Raw genomic sequence first — 21,833 nt, forward strand, 5'->3', positions numbered from 1 at the left:
TTTGAATAAATACCCAGAAGTGGAATAGCTGGATTATATGGTAGTTCTATTTTTAAATTTTGAGGGATCTCCATATTGTTTTTAATAGTGGCTGCACCACTTTATATTTCTACCAACAGAGTATGAGGGTGCCCTTTTCTTCATATCCTTGCCAACGCTTGCTATTTCCTGTCTTTTTTATAATCGTCATTCTAATATGTGTAAGGTGATTATCTCATTGTGGTTTTGATTTTTATGTTCCTGATAATTAGTGGCATTGAACATTTTTCACCTGCCTGTTGGCCATCTGTATTTCTTCTTTGGAGAACTATTTAGATCCTCTATCCGTGTTTTAATTGGATTGTTTTCTTTTTTTGTTTTGCTAATGGGTTCTTTTAATTTTTATGTATTTTGGATATTACTTTTATTCATATATATGATTTTCAAATGCTTTCTCCTATCCACTAGCTTGCCTTTTCATTGTGTTGATTCAGAAGCTTTTTTAGTTTGATGTAGTCCACTTATTTATTTTTGCTTTTATTATCTTTCTTTTTGGATTCAAAAATTCAACACCAAGACCAATGTCTAGGAGCTGCTGCCCATGCTTTCTTCTAGGATTTTATGGTTTCAGTCTCACATTCAAGTCTTTAATCCATTTTGAGTCAATTTTGTGTATAGTAAAAGATGTGGTCTAGTTTCATTGTTTTGCTTGTGGCTGTCCAGTTTTTCCACTAGTGTTTACTGAAGAGATTCTCTTTTCTCCATTGTATAGTTTTGGCTCCTTTATCATAAATTAATTGGCACTATATGTATGGGTTTGTTTCTGGACTCTTGAATCTATTTCATTAATCTATGTGTCTGTTTTTATGCCAATACCATATTATTTTGATTACTATACCTTTAGTTATATATATAGTTTGAAGTCAGAGAGCATGATATCCCCAACTTTTTTCTTCTTTCTCAAGATTGCTTTGGCTATTTGGGGTTTTTGTGGGTTCATACAAAGTTTAGAATGATTTGTTCTAAGTTTGTGAAAGATGCCATTGGAATTTTGATGGAGATTGCAGTAAATCTGTAGATTGCCTTGGGTTGTATGGATATTTTAACAATGTTAATTCTTGCAGTCCATGAACATGGTATGCTTTCCATTTATTTGTCTCTTCTTCAATTTATTTCAGTGATGTCTTATAGTTTTTAGTATACAGATCTTTTACCTCCTTAATTACAGTTACTCATAGGTATTTTATTGTATTTGATATAATTGTAAATGTGGTTGTTTTCTTAATTTCTTTCTCTAATAGTTCTTACTAGTTCATTATAGAAGCACAACTTATTTCTGTATATTGCTTTTGTATCCTGCAGCTTTCTGAAAATATTTATTAGTTCTATCAGTTTTTTAGGTGGAGTCATTAGGCTTTTGTATATATAGTATCATGTTATCTGCAAATAGTGACAGTTTTACTTTTTCTTTTCCAAGTTGGATTCCTTTTACTTCTTTTTTCTTGTCTTATTGCCCTGGCTAGGACTTAGAATACTCTGATGAATCATTTGGAAGGAGTGGGCATTCTTGAATTGTTTCTGATCTTAGACAAAAAGCTTTAAGCTTTTCACTGTTGAGTATGATGTTAGTTGTAGGTTTGCTATATATGGCTTTTATTATATTGAGGTATATTTCCTCTATTCCACTTTGTTGAGAGTTATTATTATAAGTGAAAGTTGAATTTTGTCAAGTGCTTTTTCTGGATCTATTGAGATGATCATATGATTTCTATCTTTTATTTTGTTAATGTGATGTAGCACCATCCTTGCATCCTGTGTTGAACCATCCTTGCATCCCTAAAATAAATATCACTTGATTGTAGTGTATAATCCTTTTAATGCATTGTTGAGTTCAGTTTGCTAATATTTTGTTATTAATTTTGCATTTATGTTTATCAAAGATATTGGCTGGTAATTTTCTTTTATTGTAGTCTCCTTATTTGAATTTACTATCAGACATGTGATTTGGTGCCTGCCAGCACCTTTGTCTCCAGAGTAATTCCCAAAAGAGGGCAGGTGCTTTAAGATTAGCTAATGAAGGTGCACGGGGCAGGGTGTTAGGCCTATTGGTTGTGGAAGCCACATGATCCTGGGAGTCCTCAACTTGTTACTGTCCTGCCTGTGGGTTCTCAGAGGTGGCCTGGCCAATCCAGTGACAATGGCCCCTGTGGTGTGACAGCCCACAGTGTCTCATGTCAGGTATGGCAGGTCCAGCTATGAGGAAAGAGCAGATGCTCACTGTGAGAAGCTGAGAATCACACAGACTTTTAATGGGTAATGAGTACACTGTTGGAAGGAAGAAATGTGACATCTTCATTGAAAATGATTAATCAGTTACAATCGTGCCATATTAACAGCCAGCTTTCCTGTGACCAGCCTGAGTCAAACACATGAAATTCCTATGTTGACAGTAAAAGATAATTCTAATTATGGTACCTTTGTTAATGAAGAACAAATGCAGAATGGCCTTTCCCAAACTTTGGGGTTAGGTGATAAAGTTACTTTTAGAGTGTTTGAAAGTAAATTCAGAGTGGAGTGTGAGCCTGTGGCTGTATGCTCTTCTTGTTTAGATGTCTCTGGGAAGACTGTTTTAAATCAAGCCATATTGCAGATTGGAGGACTTTCTGTAAACAATTGGACAGAAGAATACACCCAGTTGTCATGATATCGGTTACCATGAAAACAAAATGTACACTCTTTTTCGGACGTCCAGTTGTAAAGCCAGAATAGTTACTGAATTTCTTAAAGCAGTTCAGTGCAAGAAACAGCTTTCACAAATTGAAAGTTTTTACCCTTCTATTGATGAACCAACTATTGGAAATTAAAATATTGATCTGTCAGGATGACAGGAAGGAAAACAGATCTTCAAGGGGAAAACATTTGTATTTCTGAATGCCAACCAGCATAAAAAATTAAGTTCCACAGTTGTTTTTGGAGGAGGAGATGGTAAGTTGATAACAGAAGAAAATGAAGAAGATAGTTTCTTCTCGGCTTCCGGAACTTGTATTGTTGGTGTAACAATAACAAATTCATGGACCTTAATTTCTGACTTTCAGAAGAAATGGATTCATTCAATTATGGATATGCTCCAAAGACAGGGTCTTATACCTATTTCTAAAGCAGAATTTGTATTGGCAGCTATTTTCATGGCTGTGGAGAATTATAGTGATCCTCAAGGCCAGCCCAGTACTATATGAATTTGGATAAAAGGCCAAGGGAAATCAAAATCTCCAGAATGGAACAAAAATTCAGAATGCATTCACAAGAAACACCCACTGTGAAGAATACCCCAAAATAAGCTCTGATAAAAAAAAAGTCACGGATACGGACAACAGTGTGGTGGTTGCTGGGGAGAGAGGTAGAGGAGGGTGTGGGAGGATCAATGGTGATGGACAGAGACTTGACCTGGAGGGTGGGACACACAATATGGTGTATGGAAGATGTGTTGTAGAACTGGGGATCTGAAACCTGTGTAATTTTGTTAACCAGTGTCACCCCAATAAATTCAATTAAAAAACAAGTAAATAAATGACAAAAAAAAACGGTAGTATCAAATACTCTACTTAGGTTAAAAATCCCAAACTAACAGCTTCCACCAATGAAGCTCCCAGGTGTAAACGGAGGTGGAGCGCCAGCTTCCCAACAGCCACAGACCAACTCCATCCAATACGACTTCCAGGCGTCCACCAAGAAGGGAAAGGGATGAAGAATATCAGAAAACTTCTTCATCTGAATCAGCATGAATAGAAATGGCTTGTTCTGTTCTAGAACAAACACCTCTCAATGTGGAAAAGAGCAGCATTTATGTCAGAATAGGCCTCTGGGGAGGAAACCAGATAACTTATTTACAGATATAGATTCAAAATCCACTGTGAGAAATTCTGCCAATAACTCTCTTTCTACAGAAAAACTGAGATCAGGAAAAGAGGGAAATGGATGGTTAAGCCATAGAAGATGAAGTATTGGAGGAGTTATTCAAGAATACAAAACCAGAGTTAGAACGTTCAAAAACAAGAGAAAGATGTCAAAATCAGAAAAATGCCAAGACTGGATATAGAAACAAATAACTCTTTTAATGATGAAACAATTCGAGAAAGTAACAAAGTATCTCAAGGAAAATGAAATTGGGAAGCAATGTGAGCTAAAGAAAGAATTGCGATGGTCAACGAAAGAAGAACCATCGAACAGGACAGGCTTCGGGATGATGGTGAAACTCTCCCAAGGAATGTGTTACTGACTGAAGTTAGGTCCCTGGTGGTGAGTAACTCTGCCTCCAGAAATGCCCCCAGTGTGAATGTTGATTACGGTTGACTAAAGAACTTCAGGAAATTCAGAAAGATTGCATTTGCTGGAGCAGGAGAAGTTCCACAGGTCATTGGAAGATCAGATCTCATGGTTCATCATGCTTGGAGGAATGCAGAATTAACCAGTGGTTAAGGCAGGAAATGGAGGTGCAAAATCAACTTGCAAAAGCAGAGTCTCTTGCTGATGGTCTCCATATTTTTTTTTAATTTTTTATTAATTTTAATGGGGTGACATTGATCAATCAGGGTACATGGATTCAGATAAAACATCTCCAGATTATTTTGACATTTGATTATATTGCATACCCATCACCCAAAGTCAAATTGTCTTCCATCACCTTCTGTCTGGTTTTCTTTGTGCCCTTCCCCTCCCCCCACCCTCTCACTTTCTTCCCCTCCCCCATAACCACCACACTCTTGTCCATGTCCCTGAGTCTCATTTTTATGTCCCACCTATGTAAGGAATCATATAGTTCTTAGTTTTTTGATTTACTTATTTCACTCAGTATAATGTTATCAAGGTCCATTCATGTTGCTGTAAATGATCCGATGTCATCATTTCTTATGGCTGAGTAGTATTCCATAGTGTATATGTACCACATCTTCTTTATCCAGTCATCTATTGAAGGGCTTTTTGGTTGTTTCCATGTCTTGGCCACTGTGAACAGTGCTGCAATAGAACTACCATATGACCCAGCAATTCCACTACTGGGTATATACCCCCAAAACTAAAAAACACTGATGTTCTCTTTAGATACAATCCTAATGTAAAAAGAAGATAACTGAAGATTTTATAAAGAAGTCACAAAAAACACTTCCTGTCAAGCATTACTTCCTGTTTCCTCTGGGATACATGCACATATAGGTGCAAGTTACACATTTAAGTTACAAATATTCTGTGGCCTGAGTTTGTTAAATAAAATGCACCCCCCCAAAAAAAAAAAAAAGATTAGCTAATGAATTTTCTCTTCACATACGGTTTAGGCACCAGATTGCCTTTGGTGTTCTTTTTTACCTGATGTCAACTGCACAAAAATACTACTGGTGGGAAAGTATGGTGGGACCTGCCCTATGGTCCTGCATCCCCGAGAGATGTGCTAGCAGAAGAAACCCTAAGGAAGTCCTGTGGTTTACCAGGGAAACATTCCGTATTTCACATTAGCAGGGGCAGTTCTTCTGAATACTGCTTCCTAACTATTCACCAACTTTAGGATAGAAAAGAGTCTGGGAGAATGGATAACAGACTTGGCTGTGGTTAATTTGTATAGTTAGTAAATATGGTGTAGAATGTCTGCTTTCCATGTAAAACAGTTCTGTATCTTTTGATTTCTTCTCTCCCCCCACCCCCCCCAGAGATCATGGGCTACTTTCATACTTAGAAAAAAGATTTTATGGAAATAGACTGAAACAAAAGTAATTTAAAACTCCCAATAATATAGTAATGCGCAGGTATTAGTGTTCACTTATGATTGTAGATAAGATGGGTAATAAACTATTAGTAGTATATTAGTAAGGGGACTAGTTATACAATAGTTGCTGAATCTACACTAGTTTTTTTTTTTTTTTTGAGTGAATTAAAATCCCAGAATAGACACTGGACACTGATTGGCAACAAATACAGAGTGCTTACTCCGCCAGGCACTGTTCTAAGAGTTTTACATGGATTACCTCATGTAAGCCTCTCCACCATCCTAAGCAGGAGGTATTTATTATACATGAGGAAGGTAAGGTATAGAGAAGGTGACTACAAAGAAATGTGACATGCAGAGGTTTGAAAAGCACTCATCTATTAGGAATTGACCTTTCTTACTGCTGGGACCCCTGAAACCAGGGAGTTAGCCCAGGCTGGGCCCAGTGGTGGCAGAGTTGGGACTTGAATATCTCCCAGGCTCAACATTTGACCACTCTCTTGCGATTCCCTAAGTAGATGTGGAAGCCTGAGCAGATTCTATGGCTGAAAAGAGGTATCCTGACTGCCTTTCGTCTTCTGACTGATTCGTAGGGCTGTCATCAACTTCCGACGGTCTTAGCAACCTAGTTGACATCCCTCTAATTTTTACTTTTTTAGTATGATAATAAGAAACGGTTGTGGTCCAGTTTTGGATAAATAAGGAAGGTTTGGAATATGGCAGTGAAGTGGTGTTAGGAAGCTGCATTATGCCTGCCCAGTGTTCTTCATTTGGCAATCTGAACAACAGACTTGTGATACACTTAGAGCTATCTCCCTCCATTCCAAAACTGGCTCTTCAGGTTTCAGAACCTCTTATGAGACTGAAACCCAGCCAAGGTTAAAGCTGCCCCATGTCTCTGTGCTGCCCAGCCCCCACTGCGAAGGACTCCTATTTAGCACACTGCACTATCAAACGATGTCTGCAGAGCCCTTCTGCAGAGCCTGCTTGTGTGTGAGATAATCTTTTTTTAGCATTGTTTTTTTCTTCTTCTTACCATGGCTGTGACCACAATCCTCAAAAGGAAAGGAAGGCTGTCCTCAGTCATGTTAAGAAACAGATGCTCCTTTTATGTGTATGCTTTATTGTAATGTTTGTGTACAACTCGAATAGAATACGGTAAACGTATACTGCATTCAAATCAAAGTGTGTGCTTAGGCCCTGATCATCAGGTGGGTGACATACATCACCAGGACAATTATTTGGGACGTGCTGCTTATGTTTGTGTTTTAAGATCGAAGCAATGAACTTTAGTTTTAAATGCAAGAGTATTTACTTTCCAAAATTATGATTTATCCATGATCCCTGCCGCTCTCCTGCGTTGCCCTTAAAGAAGAACACACATTCTGGGGAATAGAGAAACTGAAGAGGGGTGCACCTGTTAGCTTCGTCAGTTTAACAAGCCACCCCGAAATCATAGTGTCATTTCTTCTGGGTGTGAGGATTAAATGAGATAATTCAAGTAAAGCTTTTACTACAGTAAGTGGCAGAGAGTATTGTATTTCCCCATGTATAAGATGTACCTTTTTTCAAAAAAAATTGGTGGTCTAAAAAATGGGTGCATCTTATAAAGTGGTTGTGGCATTTCAAATGCCAGAGATGGAACTGAGGACGAGGCAATATATGAAGATGGTGATTCGTCATCAGACGCAGATGAGGACAAGCTAATGGATGGGAGTTTTGACAGTGATGAGGAGTTGTATGAATTTTATGATGAATAAAACTTGAGTTCAGTAACTTTATGTAATACATATTTTTCCCAAATTTTGGGCCCCCAAATTAAGGTCTTATACATGGGGGCGTCTTATACATGGGGACATATGGAAAGTACTAAGTGGTCCTTTCACTCCACTCACCTGGGCTCAGCCATACAGCAACAGTGGTGGTCACCTGGGTCATGCCGGCTTCTCTTTTCTTGTGGTCCATATCATCCAGGAGGCTAACCCAGATGTGCTAGTGCTGGTCAAGCCTCCGCTTGCATCATGTTTGCTACTGTCCTCTTGGTCAAAGTACATCTCATGGCCAAGCCCAGATTCAAAGGGTAGGGAAACTGACACAGCTTCTTCTTTTTTTTTTTTTTTTTCTTAAGTGAGAAGCAGGGAGGCAGAGAGACAGACTCTGGTATGTGCCCAAACCAGGATCCACCAGGCAAACCCCCTACTGAGCAATGCTCATCCCATCTGGGGCTGTTGCTCCGTTGCTTGGTAACTGAGCTATTCCAGTGCCTGAGACAAGGCCATGAAGCCATCCTCAGCTCCTCACTGGGGCCTCCAACTCACCCATGGTTGCAGGAGAGGAAAAGAAAGAGAGAGAGAAGGGGGGGGTGGATAAGCAGATGGTTGCTTCTCCTGTGTGCCCTGACTGGGAATTGAACCTGGGACATCTATACACCAGGCTAATGCTCTACCATTGAGCCAACCAGCCAGGGTGACACACTTCTTGATTGGAGGTACTGCTAGGCCTCTGTGTCCTTTCTTTTTTAATCAAGTATAGTCTGCCTCTGACGAAATTTATTCACATTTCTCCTATAAGAAAAATACACTCATCCTAAGGTTTCCCAGAAATCTCATCCCATTATGGTATCAGTCTCTAAGTCCAGAGGCGTATCCATGATTTGAATCACTTCTGGGTACAGATGGGATACCTCAGATAGCCTCTAGATCCTGAGACAGTGGACTAGAAATGAACTATCTCCTCACAGACACTCAACATAAATGGTGAAACAGGGAAAGGAAAACCAAAATACGTAATCCACTAAAAACAGAGGCACGTGGACAGGATACAGATGGCGACCACTGGTCCATAGCAATCCTACCGAGGTCCACGGTGCTAGGTTCCCCCACTCCTGAGCCAGAGGATGATCCTTGACTAGGACCAGCTGTGCTGCTCAGGAGTGGCTCACTGGTTTCTAGTTCTCCACTGCTCCTGGCTCCACCCTCTTGAATATGCTTCTTTTCTCATAAGAAATGGCTTCTAAATAGCTTCCTTGACCTCATTCCTGCTCATAGAAAGTCAGATACCCAAAAGCCTCTTTCCCTTTGAATGATCTCTATTTTAGGTCAAACTTTTGTTCTAGTCAGTCAAACTCTTAAAAACATGGTAGATATCCTAAGAAGTTTTAGGATTCATGTCCCTAAAAGCCACTGCCACACTGTCTGCTTTGGGCTGGCTGTCAGGCTGCTATGTGATGACACCTCTAGGAGCCGGAGAGCCGCCTTGTCTAGCTGAGATGGCTTGCTAGACGCCACGTTACATTTTACAAAGGTCTTTGCTCTGAGGCCATTTCTTACCATCAGAATCTTTTCTTCCAACTGGAGACTCCGGAGAGATAAAAGATTCATTTTCCGGTCTTGTGAGCTCTGGTTCTTCTGTTTTCTCTAAACAATGCTTTTTGACTAGATGGTTCATTTTAGCTCATCTCGCTCTTGCAGAACCTTATATGAGGCTTGCTCCATAAACACTTTCAATATTTTTTTTTTAATTTTTTTTTCTTTTCTTTTTTTTTTTTTTGTATTTTTCTGAAGCCAGAAACGGGGAGAGACAGTCAGACAGACTCCCACATGCGCCCAACCGGGATCCACCCGGCACGTCCACCAGGGGGCGATGCTCTGCCCCTCCAGGGCGTTGCTCTGCCGCGACCAGAGCCACTCCAGCGCCCGGGGCAGAGGCCAAGGAGCCATCCCCAGCGCCCGGGCCATCCCCGCCCCAATGGAGCCTCGGCTGCAGGAGGGGAAGAGAGAGACAGAGAGGAAGGGGGGGGGCGGAGAAGCAAATGGGCACCCCCCCATGTGCCCTGGCCGGGAATCGAACCCGGGTCCTCCACACGCCAGGCCGACGCTCCACCGCCGAGCCAACCGGCCAGGGCCTCAATATTGTTTTGAGAGCTTTGCAGCTAGACCCAAAATTCATTGTGTCAATTTTAGTTTCAGGCAACCACGGGAAGCGGCTTTGCCAGTTGTTTGCTGCTATCTAATGGGGCTTGCCTTTTTTCCCTGACTGCTGAACAATTTTCCTATCGCTCTTGTGACTTCCACTGTGAGTTTGCATGTCAATTTCCCAGTTTGCGCCAATAGTCCCAAAGTCAATGTTGAATGTTTTAGGCTTTTGTTATGGTAGTGTGCTATTTCTAGATGCCCGTTTCTATATCAGCCAGTTCTTTTGCTATCTAAGAAACATGAACAGGTCTTAACATCTTAAACAGTAATGATTTATTATTTCTCACCATCCTGTTGATTGGCTGAGCAGTCTTCTATTGACTTCTCCCGGGTTCCTTCATGTACCTGCAGTCAGTTGATGGGTTGGCTGGGGGCCTCGTCCTCCTGCAGGCAAGCCCAACGTCTTCATGTGGTTACATCCGGGTTCACAGTAGAAAGCTCCGTGTACTAGCACTTTCCAAGCCTCTGCTTGCATCATATTTACTAATGTCACTGTTTGACAAAGCAAGTCCCAGTCTTAAGGCGCAAATTCAAGGTGTTGAGAAAGCCTACACGTCTTGGTTTGGAGGAGCTGCAAGGAATGTGTAGTAAAGTTTTTTCAACTTTCCACAAAAAGCATGTACAAATTTTGGGAGAAAAAATGGGGCACTTAGGGGGTCAAGCCAAGAAAACCGGATGTGAACTGATGGTCATCACATCAGGTAAATAATCTAACAATTTGATGCTTTCATATCTCAGAGGATGTTCTGGCGCTAAAATAGTCAAGTTAGTAGCGATCACTTACCGAGGTTCCAGGAAACGCCAGGCTCATGAAAATGCTATGCATACATTACGGTGTTATTGCTGTCACTGGGAATGAAGAGCAAGGCAGCAGAGCAGAGGAGAACACATGTTCTTTGTGGCAAGCCCACTTCCAGGAGAATAAAGGAAGAAGCAGCTGGGCTACCTCGAACAGTTTCTCCTTCTAGATTCACCAGTCAGATGAGGAATCCATGCCCTGTGGCAGGAGGAGGTGGAGAGAGGTACCTACAGGGAAGGAAATCTCAGAGTGGGAAAGAGTGTTTCTTCCTAACAGTACTATCCCCACTGACCGCCACCTCTTTCCATAGCTTCAGTGCAGGATTAAGTGGACAGAACGTCAACATAGCATCTGGACAGATGTGAGCTTAAGTCCCAGCCTACTCATTTACTACCGGGATGAATTGGATACAGAATTTAACTTCTTTGGAATCTAGTTATTAGTCAATTGAAAATTCTGCCACCCTCCTCACAAAGTTATTGTGAGCACTGTTGATGGAGTATATAGCAACTGTTTAGTATAAAGAGTGAAGTATTGGACACTCAGTTTGTCTCTGATACTAATTTTTCCTTCCTTGTTTTACTTAGTAGTTTTGATTATAGAAGGTTGCCAACCTACACAGAGCTTAGCATGATTAAATGCTTGGTTTTTATCTAACCTGTAAGAGGAATGGTACAGTGTTAGTATATGGAAATAACCCAGGCAGGGTTGACATTTTAATGCCAAGGAAAGAAACATTTTAAAACAAACCAAAGTGCATCAGGCAACCACGGGGAGCAGCTTTGCCAGTTGTTTGCTGCTATCTAATGAGGCTTGCCTTTTTTCCCTGACTGCTGAACAATTTCCCCATTGCTCTTGCGGTGAATATTAATCACACAGTTCAAAGGTATTAATAGTGACAATCTGAGTCATCAATAAGTTGGGTCCATTGACCTCTTTTTAAGGAAGGAATGAGATATATCACTGGATTTTAGAGGAGGATTTCCAACAAAAAAAAAATAAGTGAACACCTTTCACATTTGAAGAGAGGAGCTTTAGTTAGGTAAAAGTCCCTTATGTGAAAACCTCATGCATTGATGATGTTGGATAACAGATTTCTCTGCAGCCAAAAGTAATAATTTACTTCCTTGGAGAATTGATGGGCAGTAACCAGCCAATGAAAGAGTGGCTCAAAGAACTTTGTCTAAGAGAAAGAGGAGGAGCAAAAGGAATGAAAACATTCTGTGAGATGGTCCATGGCTGGTATTAAGAGTTGGAAGAAAAACAGTCATTAATGATCCTGGAAACTCTATTGATTTCTCTTAAAAATACTTCATGGTATATTTATAAAATGTAAAGTTTGATTGAAGACACAGATATTTCCAAATTGGACTCAAAATTCTTTTTTTTTTTTTTTTTTTACATAAATTTCATCTGTATTTTCCAGACAAAAAGCTTGGTTCACATTCCAGGGCGAAAGGCAAATCAGGTGTCAGACACAGCAACGTTTGTAAATGTAAACCTGATGAGGGTGGGAAGATTTCAGGAGGCGACTTGACCCCTGACCCCGGTGGTACATCTCTTTACCTCCTGCCTGAGCGAGTTCATCTGCTAGCATGTCCTCTCTTAGCTTGTCTGCCCTCCCGACTGGACAGCTTCTCTCTCCATGGGTCCGTGCGTGGTTTCTTCAACAGTCTTGGGTCAGTCATAACCATAGTGACTCTTTGCTACAAGAGAGTTATCTGTGAATCTTAATAATTCTGCGGACTTCTGGATGGGCAACTCCTGGTCAAATGCTCTAATACCTGAAACATCCCAGTGTTGGGGAAACTCTGACATGAAGACATTACTATGGGGAAGAAGATAATGGTTCTAAATGATGAAAAGAGATTCATGTGTTCATCCAGATCTAGGTTATTAGATGTTAATAATTGTTCCATATTTAAAACCTTGATTAAGGAATGCTGTTTGTGTGCTCCTGATTTCATATGTTGAAATCCTAACCTGCAAAGTGACAGGTACCAGAAGGTAGGGTCTTTGGGAAGTGATTAGGTCAGAAGGTAGAGCTCTCACAAGTGGATTGCTGTCCTTATCAGAGAGGCCCTAAGAGCTTGCTTGCCTCTTCTGCCATATGAAATTGCAGCAAGAAGCTGGACATCTATGAACCAGGATTGGCCCTCCCTAGACACAGAATCTGACCTTGCTGGTACCTGATCGCAGACATCCAGCTTCCAGAAATATGAGAAATAGATTTCTGTTGTTTATAAGCTACCCAGTCTGGGGTTATGTTGATACAGCAGGTCGAATGGACTTAGATAGGAATAAGTCCCCTATAAGACTGAGGACATCAGAAGCCATTTTTTAGGGAGGACCAGGGAAAAGAAGCCGGCAAAGCTTTGTGGTTTACAGATCGGCTCTCCAATTAGACTTTGGATTCGTATCTCAGTTTCACATTTATTAACTGTGTGACTTTAGGCAAGTTGCATACACTCCGGAGGCTTCAAGTTTCCTCACCTGTAAAACGGGGATGAGGCTGATTCCCCATGTAGACTGCACAGGCTTAGCTGTAGAGCAGAATGTGTGGGTCAAGCACAGGGACAGCTGCTTTGCTTGAGAGTGCATTTCTGCAGATGCTGCTTTAAGTAAAGTCCCAACTGCCCACCGGCTGTTTATTGACTTTGCACACTGACCTTCCTTCTTTGCTGGAGGTATTGGCAGAAAATTCTGATTGAGGAAACTGAAAAATGAAAGTGTCAGGGAACAACAAATGAGTAAAAGCAATTGCAAAGTGGAGACTGTTCTTTTAAATTGGACTCTCTCCAAAATGCTTTGGAGAAGCTCCTTCCTGCTTTTTGCTTTGGAAGAGAGAGGAAAGACAACACATTTTTTATTATTTCTTCTGGCCTTGCACTTTTATAATTGTAATCCATCTCAGCAAACAGTCAATTCTCAAATTGTGTTTTGAGTAAATCCCGAGAAATTAAACTATTAAATGTGTTCTGATCCAACACAAGTTTTTGTTTTGTGTTTTTTTTTGTGTGTGTGTGTTTTGTTTTTAATCAGCAAGAAGATGAAATCTCTTTTTAGCCTATAATTTTCAGAAATTCAAAGAATGATTTTTCTCTCTTAAATGTGTTATTTTTTAAAATCAAGAAATGAAGCAGAACACTGGGTTTTATCCAGTTGAACGAAATTATTATTTATGGATTTGAATCCATCTGTTTGGAAAAGTACACTTGTTATCCTTTAAGGATGTGTTACTATGGCATGTCCTAAAATGTAACCACTAAATTATTGTGACATAGGACCTCTAAGGGATTTCCTGGTCCCTACCAGATGTTTGTGCTGATGGTTGGGCTGAAGGGACTGGCTGAGGTTGTGGAGAAATATGTATTCAGGGGCTGTGCATGTTGTGCCCAGCACTAGGGTGCCTGGCCACATGGACGAGCATCTAGAGAGCTGAGTATGCTCAGTTCACCAGGCTCTGTGCCCGGGTGCAGAGGTGAACTTAGCAGGAGAAAGGGGCACTCTTCTAGCTTTTACAAAGATGTTATGTGTTCCCTACAGAAAGGCTCATTAAGGCACTATATGGACCAATGGTGGACCAATGGCATAAAGACATTCTGATTTAGAATCATTTTCTTTTAACAAGACTTTAAAAATTGGTATAAAATCAGGACAAAGACGAGATAGATGTTAAAATATGAAAATCAGAGCCCGGTCACTTCATTGCTGAGGTGGGGAGACATTGCTCGGAAGTCCTCATCCGGAGGACACTGGGGCAAGATCTTTTAGTTTTACTAATAGCAGAATGTGTGTGTCTGTGTGTCTAAATGTGTATTTTAGTTCCTAAATGAGACAAAAGTCTTCAACTTCCTGAATTCACATTACAGAAGGATAGTCTCTAATACACTTCTTTGTTATGACTACAAAAAGAAGGCCCTTACATGCTTTGGGATTTGTCCTCTTCCTAGGTCTACAAGTTCATTTCCGTCACGACCCTCACATGATTGGCTCATTGCCCCACTCTGCATTGTGCATCCCCCTGTCTGAAGTTCTCGTGACTTGTAAAAACACGTTAACCTATTGCTGTGAAACAAGGGAAAGTTTTTATTTTCTGGTAGTAGGAAATTTTTACTTAATGCATATATTGCTTAATGTAATGTATGGATTATATAAAGACCTCCTGTTAACCTAATTCTCTCTTCAAAGACCTTATCTTCAAATACGATTACATTCTGAGTTACTTGGGTTAGTGCTTCAACATATGATTTTGGGAGGGAGTACAATTCAGCTTGTAACTATGTAGCAACTTTTTTTCCTTGTTCTCTTTACAGTACGTAAACACAAAGCCTCTCATTTATGATCAGAGACATGATTATATATGTATGATGTTTGTAATGGATTTCCTTAGACTGTCATGAAACAATGGCATGTATAGTTGTGCATTGAAGCACCCAGGATGTGAGTTATTTACGTAGTTCTCACCCCCCTCAGTGGCCTTCAGAAGTAGGCACAAACCTGCTTTCTGAGCCTTTCTCTTCCAATCTTTGTGAATCTTTCCTTATCAACTATTTGCTTGTCAAGTTGGCCCTAACCTGGGGACTATTATAAGTTGTCTGGAACTGTAGGTGTTTGTGAATAAAAAGCTACCATAATAAATATCTAAGGAATGTGTCACAAATTCAGTGTGCCTTTGAATCACCTGGAGCTCATCCAAGGCCGACTGAATCAGGAATTCTAAACAGCCCAGGCACCTGTAATGCTTGCAGCTGTCCAGAAGATTCCATTGCTTCCTCAAGTCTGAGAGCCACTGAGCAACCTTCACTTATCTGCTTCTTTAATTTCTCTTACATAACATCTTATTGCCCAAAAAGTTGTACAATTTCCCTTTTCTTCCCCGAGGGATCTAGTTCTCAGGACAGATGATATGCCTGCCTGAAAAGAGAATTAGAAAGCAGAAGTGGATGTCTAATAGTTGGTTCTAAATTTTCTTTTGAATTCTTCATCCCTGTATGAATCAAAGCAGGATTTTTTTTTCCTACTATGTGAATACAATTTACTATAGTTTATTACATTATTCTTTATCACAGTGAGACAAGAAGGCCAATAGAATTGTCTGATTTTTCTTTTTAATTTAGCATAATTCTCTTTTTAGAATCTCACAGTTCAGAATCAAGTTACTAGAATGTGTAGGTTAGTTTGATGTTTTTTCTGTGCATATATATATATATATATATGTGATTTTATTTCTTGATTTTTAGAGACAGTAGAGAGAGAGAAGGGGGAAGGAATGGGAAGCATCAACCCATAGTTGCTTCTCATATGTGCCTTGACCTGGCAAGCCCGGGGTTTTGAACCGGCAACCTCAGTGTTCCAGGTTGATGCTTTCTCCACTGTGCCACCGCAGGTCAGAACTTACTTCTATATTTTAGTATAACTGCAGCAAGAAATATAGCTGAAACTTTTGGAGAACATTCTTAGAGACAGCAACCTCTTTGCTTGACTTCCTGTCATAGTTTTTTTAATGCTTGCTCCTTGGCAGTCAGGATGCTTTCTAGGTCAATGGGACCAACCCATCTGGGGCTGGAATGGGCCAGGAAGGTGGGCAAGAAGGCAAGGTGAAAGCCAACTTCTTGTCTACACCTCCATAAAGAATTTTTAATTCCACACACTGTTCCTTTCTGTCTCCTTACCAGATTATGGAATGAGACTTCAAATAAGCTTAGGCCTTTACCTGATTTAGGACCCATGACTTTAGATTGTTAGGTCTTCAGAAAGAATGTCCGTCTCTGAACATCATCTAAGGCCATTTTCTGTATGATTGAAGTGTGCTTTGCCCTTCATATTATGAATGAGATGATTCATGGCTTTAAGCGAGCAATACAGAGTATGGCAATTGTCTAGAACTAGGGGACATAGACAAGCAGTCTGTGCCTCCCCCAATGTTCTGGTGTGTGGCACTGTCACTCAACCACCCATTTCTTTCCATTGTAGTGCCTCCTGAGTCTTGGCCAAGATGCAAGGAGGGCATGTATTATGTATCACTTATTCTTGCCTTGTTCATCAAAATTTATTCTTCCTGTCTCTCATCTACCTCATATAGATTAGAATAAATTGGGCACTACCTTAAACAGATGGATATAGCTCAACTTCATAGTAGCTAACTAATGTACTTTTCCTGGGTCACATAAAGTGGTAACCTGTTTGTAATGAATATGAGCCCCATGTTAGGGTCCCTAACCCAGGGGACCTATTCCCAGGAAGAGGAGTCCCCCTAACATCTGGCTTTGGAAACCAGTGAGGATTACATCAGAGAGAAATGAAGAGCCGTGAAAGACCAAGACTCTATTATTGAAGGACTTCCCCACAAACTCGCTCACTCCGAGCTCCAGTGCAGAGGCAGCACTCAGAGAAGCGCCTAGGTCATACAGGGAGGAATTTAATTGACCGTCTGTACTAGCAGGGGTCTCCAAACTATGGCCCGTGGGCTGCATGTGGCCCCCTGAGGCCATTTATCCGGCCCCCACCGCACGGAAGGGGCACCTCTTTCATTGGTGGTCAGTGAGAGGAGTACTGTATGTGGCGGCGCCGCAAAGCGCGGTGTTGCTCACGTATAGTACTATTGTACTTCTGGTGATGCGGGAAGCACGTCATATCACTTGTTACAGCTAGCAGTGCCAAATATGGAACCAGACATTAACTGTCTCATTAGCCAAAAGCAGGCCCATAGTTCTCATTGAAATACTGGTCAGTTTGTTGATTTAAATTTACTTGTTCTTTATTTTAAATATTGTATTTGTTCCAGTTTTGTTTTTTTACTTTAAAATAAGATATGTGCAGTGTGCATAGGGATTTGTTCATAGTTTTGTGTGTTTTTTTGTTTTGTTTTTTGTATTTTTCTGAAATTGGAAACGGGGAGGCAGTCAGACAGACTCCCACATGTGCCCGACCGGGATCCACCTGGCATGCCCACCAGGGGGCGATGCTCTGCCCATCTGGGGTGTTGCTCTGTTGCAACCAGAGCCATTCTAGCTCCTGAGGCAGAGGCCACAGAGCCATCCTCAGCGCCCGGGCCAACTTTGCTCCAATGGAGCCTTGGCTGCTGGAGGGGAAGAGAGAGACAGAGAGGAAGGAGAGGGGGAAGAGTGGAGAAGCAGATGGGCGCTTCTCCTGTGTGCCCTGGCTGGGAATCGAACCCGGGACTCCTGCACGCTAGGCCCACGTTCTACCACTGAGCCAACTGGCCAGGGCCTGTTCATAGTTTTTATTATAGTCCGGCCCTCCAACGGTCTGAGGGACAGTGAACTGGCCCCTTGTGTAAAAAGTTTAGGGACTCCTGGTCTTTAGGATAAGGGCCAAAAGAGCAGGGATCAGTGGGAACTCTCTTTGGGACAGAAGTGTTGGCAGATGTCATTGTTCCATTGTTGTGCTCTTCTTCCACCTAGCTGGCCCAGTTCAGGCAGGCACCAAATCTGTCACTCTCCATTAACCTGGCTAACACCTTTTACCTTGGCATGACATTCCTCAGAGACCCTTCCCTGCCCAACCTGCTTGGCCTGGTCAGAATTAATCCTGAGCATGCTCCTAAACCTTCTAAATAGGCGGAGGCCAGCCTTGGCACAAAGCACAGTCTTTCCAACCACTCTCGAGCTCATGCAAGTGACGGCCAGCCTCAGCTCGAAGTGCTGCCTTTCCAAGTGGCCACATACCTGGCACGGTGGGGGTTGGCCTCCGGCTGGCTTTGTAGCTCCCACCAAGGAGATCCAAACCCAGCACAAGGGGCGCCCACCTCAGCCTGCACTGGAGCCCCTCCCAAGAGGCTCCAAATGTGGCATTTTCCTGCTTAATAGTGTATAGTCTTTCATGACTCACTTTTGTATGTTTGCTGAAGATAGTTGCGTATAGTGGTTAAGTGGGCTGCTCTGGAGCCCAAATATTCACTTGCTGGTGACCGTGGGTAAGTTCTTTAATCTTCCCATGCTCAGCTTACCAACTCCGATAATGACAATGCTTACTTCATAGAGTCTGTGCGAAGATTGAAGAGGGTATCACGTAAAAAGTGCCTGGAAATTAGTTGCTGGCACTATATAAGCACCTAGTACGTATTAGCTATTCTTATGGAAAAAAATATGGACATAGAGAACATAATTTTCCCTTGCTAAGCAGGGAAATGATCACACCCACCCTTAAAAAAACATGGAAACTCTATTCGAGCTGCCAACTGGTTTCAAAAAGTGGGAAAATATTGCTGCTGTATGATGGAGATATAGGGATATGTTTTTTTATTGCTACTGAGCTTGTGTATGATTGAAATTTTCCATGTAATTTTTTTTAAAGCACCTTTGTTAATGATGCTTACCGCTAGAGACCTTGGAAAAAACTGTAATGCTTTCATTACTGACTCTTCCTCTGACTTGTGCTATGTGATTCCTGCTTAAATGTATAATATATCTTATTTCTGCTCATGTCTCCTACTTATTAAAATCACATTAAGCACTTAAGTATTTTCTTATCTCCTTTATTTTAATACCTTTCATTAGAATATATCTTTTTTTTTCTCCTCAAACATTTGTAAGCACTGAGTATTGAACAAGCACTTAAACTAAGCTATGTATCAATGTTATTGGCCTGAAAAACAAGGAAATTTCAACTTCCAAATTTTATACTTCCTTGTTAGATTTTTGTCTTTTTGTATTTTGTTTTACTTGAAGCATGTTTTAGTTTTATAACATTTTTAAAAGAAAAAAAATAATTAAAGCACCATTTGTATGGTCACTATTCAAAGAACTGTTATACAGAACTGAGATGCTCACCAATGCTGAAACAGACACAAAGTAGAGATGTACACTTGACCCCAAAGCCTTGTAAATTGACTCTCTCTATTAAAAATTGTGAATTTTGCAAGTATTTTCTTCATATTTTTCCTTTTCCTGTGTCTGTTTTGATTTGCAATTATCAGAGAACTTAAAAGCAGGAAAAAAAACTGGTTCCCAATGTAACCTACAATTTAAAATGGCTGGTTGAGTCCTGGGCACCTGTAATATTGGACTGCCAGGGGCCAACAGGTTATAAAAATACATGGTGCTCAGGACTCCCAGTCACATTAGTCCTTTAAAAGCAAATGTCATGGAACATTTAGCTCATTTTAGTGCATTTATCACACCCAGGAATAAAGAATTGGGAGTGCTGAGGCAGAATGTTTCTTTAAGGCTTCAATTCCCTCCGTGCAAATATTTGACTCTCACTAAAGGAATTTCATCTTGGTATCTCTACTTGCAGGCAAAATGAAGGACCGGCTGTCAGAACTTCTGGAGTTAACCAAGCAGTATGACCAGCAGTTCCAAGATGGGGACGATGAATGTGACTCGCTCCAGGAGGACATCGTGTTCGAAACGGACCACATGCTGGAGTCCTTGTACCGAGACATCCAGGACCTTCAGACTGAAAACCAGCACCTGATGGCCGACGTGAAGCGGCTGGGAAAGCAGAATGCCCGCTTCCTCACGTCCATGCGGCGTCTCAGCAGCATCAAGCGCGACACCAACTCCATTGCCAAGGACATCAAGGCCCGCGGCGAGAGCGTGCACCGCAAGCTGCGCGCCATGAAGGTGCTGAGCGAGGCGGCCGAGGCGCAGCACGGCCCCAACTCGGCGGTGGCGCGCATCTCCCGCGTGCAGTACAGCGCGCTCACCCGCGCCTTCCAGCGCGCCATGCACGAGTACAACCAGGCCGAGATGAAGCAGCGCGAAAACTGCAAGATCCGCATCCAGCGCCAGCTGGAGATCATGGGCAAGGACGTCTCGGGCGACCAGATCGAGGACATGTTCGAGCAGGGCAAGTGGGACGTGTTCTCCGAGAACCTGCTGGCGGACGTGAAGGGCGCGCGGGCGGCCCTCAACGAGATCGAGAGCCGCCACCGCGAGCTGCTCAAGCTGGAGAGCCGCATCCGGGATGTGCACGAGCTCTTCCTGCAGATGGCGGTGCTAGTGGAGGAGCAGGCCGACACCCTGAACGTCATCGAGCTCAATGTGGAGAAGACCCTCGACTACACCGGCCAGGCCAAGGCTCAGGTGCGCAAGGCCGTGCAGTACAAGAAGAAGAACCCCTGCCGGACCATCTGCTGCTTCTGCTGCCCCTGCCTCAACTAGCTGGCTGGCCTGGGACACTGAGCCCTGTCCCAATGAGAATGGACTGAGCAGCGCACGGCAAAAGATTTGGGGCCTCCCTTTATGGGGGTGAATTGTCCCAGCCCCTGTGGACCTCAATTTTCAGAGAAAGAAGAAACTCATAGTCCAAGAATTCCAACCCAGCCCATGCTTGGGAGGATAGCTGATGCCGTCCAGTGTTTCTTCAGTAAGCACAGAAATGCCCACTGACATCATTATGTGGCAACTTGCACCCCTGCCCTCTTCACCGAAGCCAAATAGAACTGACGTTGTAGCGTATTGAAGGGTAAATGTCTCAGGCTTGTTTTCTAATGCAGGTCTAGGAAGAAGGCAATTCCGCATTGGCTAATAGTATGAACTGATCAAAACAAATTCATTTACCCTATCCTGAACATACCTTAGTTCTGTTCAGTTTCACATCTTTCATTTCTGATTTTCATCTGGTTTATGCTATGTGATTTCTGGCTAGATGTGTATCTTTTTTTCTGCTCACCTCTCTACTTATTAAAATCACATTTAACACTCACCATTTTCTTATCTCTTCACTTTATATATCTTCCATCAAAATATAGTTTGGGATTTCTTTTCCAAATATTTTAAAGCACTGAGTATTGAACAAGCACTCAAATTGATGTGTGTACCAGTCACAGTTTATATATTTTTCATAAATAAAAATAATTTAAAACTTATCTTTTTTACTTGATTATTACAAACGCACGTGTAAATGTAAATAGGAAGTACTAATATTCACTAATGCGTGTATATAATGACCAATTGGTTTCCACTTTATTTTTGTAAATTGTAAACTATAACTATCAAGAAAAACACTTTTACTGGTTATTGGTGTTGGTTCTTTTGTTTTGAGTTTATCTCACTCCCATCTGCACGTCCAGTCCAGTTTGAATCAAAACTTTGAACAACTCTGCATCAGTTATGGATCAAGACAGATGTGAACAGCTGAAAATGTATTACAGAACTAGAAATAAAATAACATTCTTGGGAGTATTATTTTTGTTTTACTGTGGACCATTTCCTTCATGCATTTAAATGGAGTAATTTAAGTTAGAACAACTGTTTAAGTTAGTTTAATAAACATTTCATTATACATATCCCTTTTGTGTATTTGTGCCTCAGTTTACTTTTTAAATTATTGTGTTAAAAAATCCTTCTGGCTGCTCAAA

At 41.5% G+C, this 21,833-nt stretch overlaps 1 protein-coding gene and 1 pseudogene across 3 annotated transcripts in view; both read left to right on the plus strand.

The window, feature by feature from the left end:
- Positions 1-21,006, plus strand: part of STX11 (syntaxin 11) — a 49,863-nt gene extending 28,857 nt beyond the window's left edge. For all 3 annotated transcript variants that reach the window (XM_066248377.1, XM_066248379.1, XM_066248378.1), the window contains one exon: positions 19,766-21,006. In XM_066248377.1, coding sequence (XP_066104474.1) covers positions 19,766-20,634 — 869 coding nt within the window. In that variant the 3' untranslated portion in view covers positions 20,635-21,006. The remainder of the gene's footprint in view (positions 1-19,765) is intronic.
- On the plus strand, positions 2,283-5,104 carry LOC136316275 (nibrin-like; annotated as a pseudogene).
- Positions 21,007-21,833: the final 827 nt, after the last annotated feature.

This window comes from Saccopteryx bilineata, chromosome 12 (assembly GCF_036850765.1).
Source record: "Saccopteryx bilineata isolate mSacBil1 chromosome 12, mSacBil1_pri_phased_curated, whole genome shotgun sequence".
Taxonomy (NCBI): Eukaryota; Metazoa; Chordata; class Mammalia; order Chiroptera; family Emballonuridae; genus Saccopteryx; species Saccopteryx bilineata.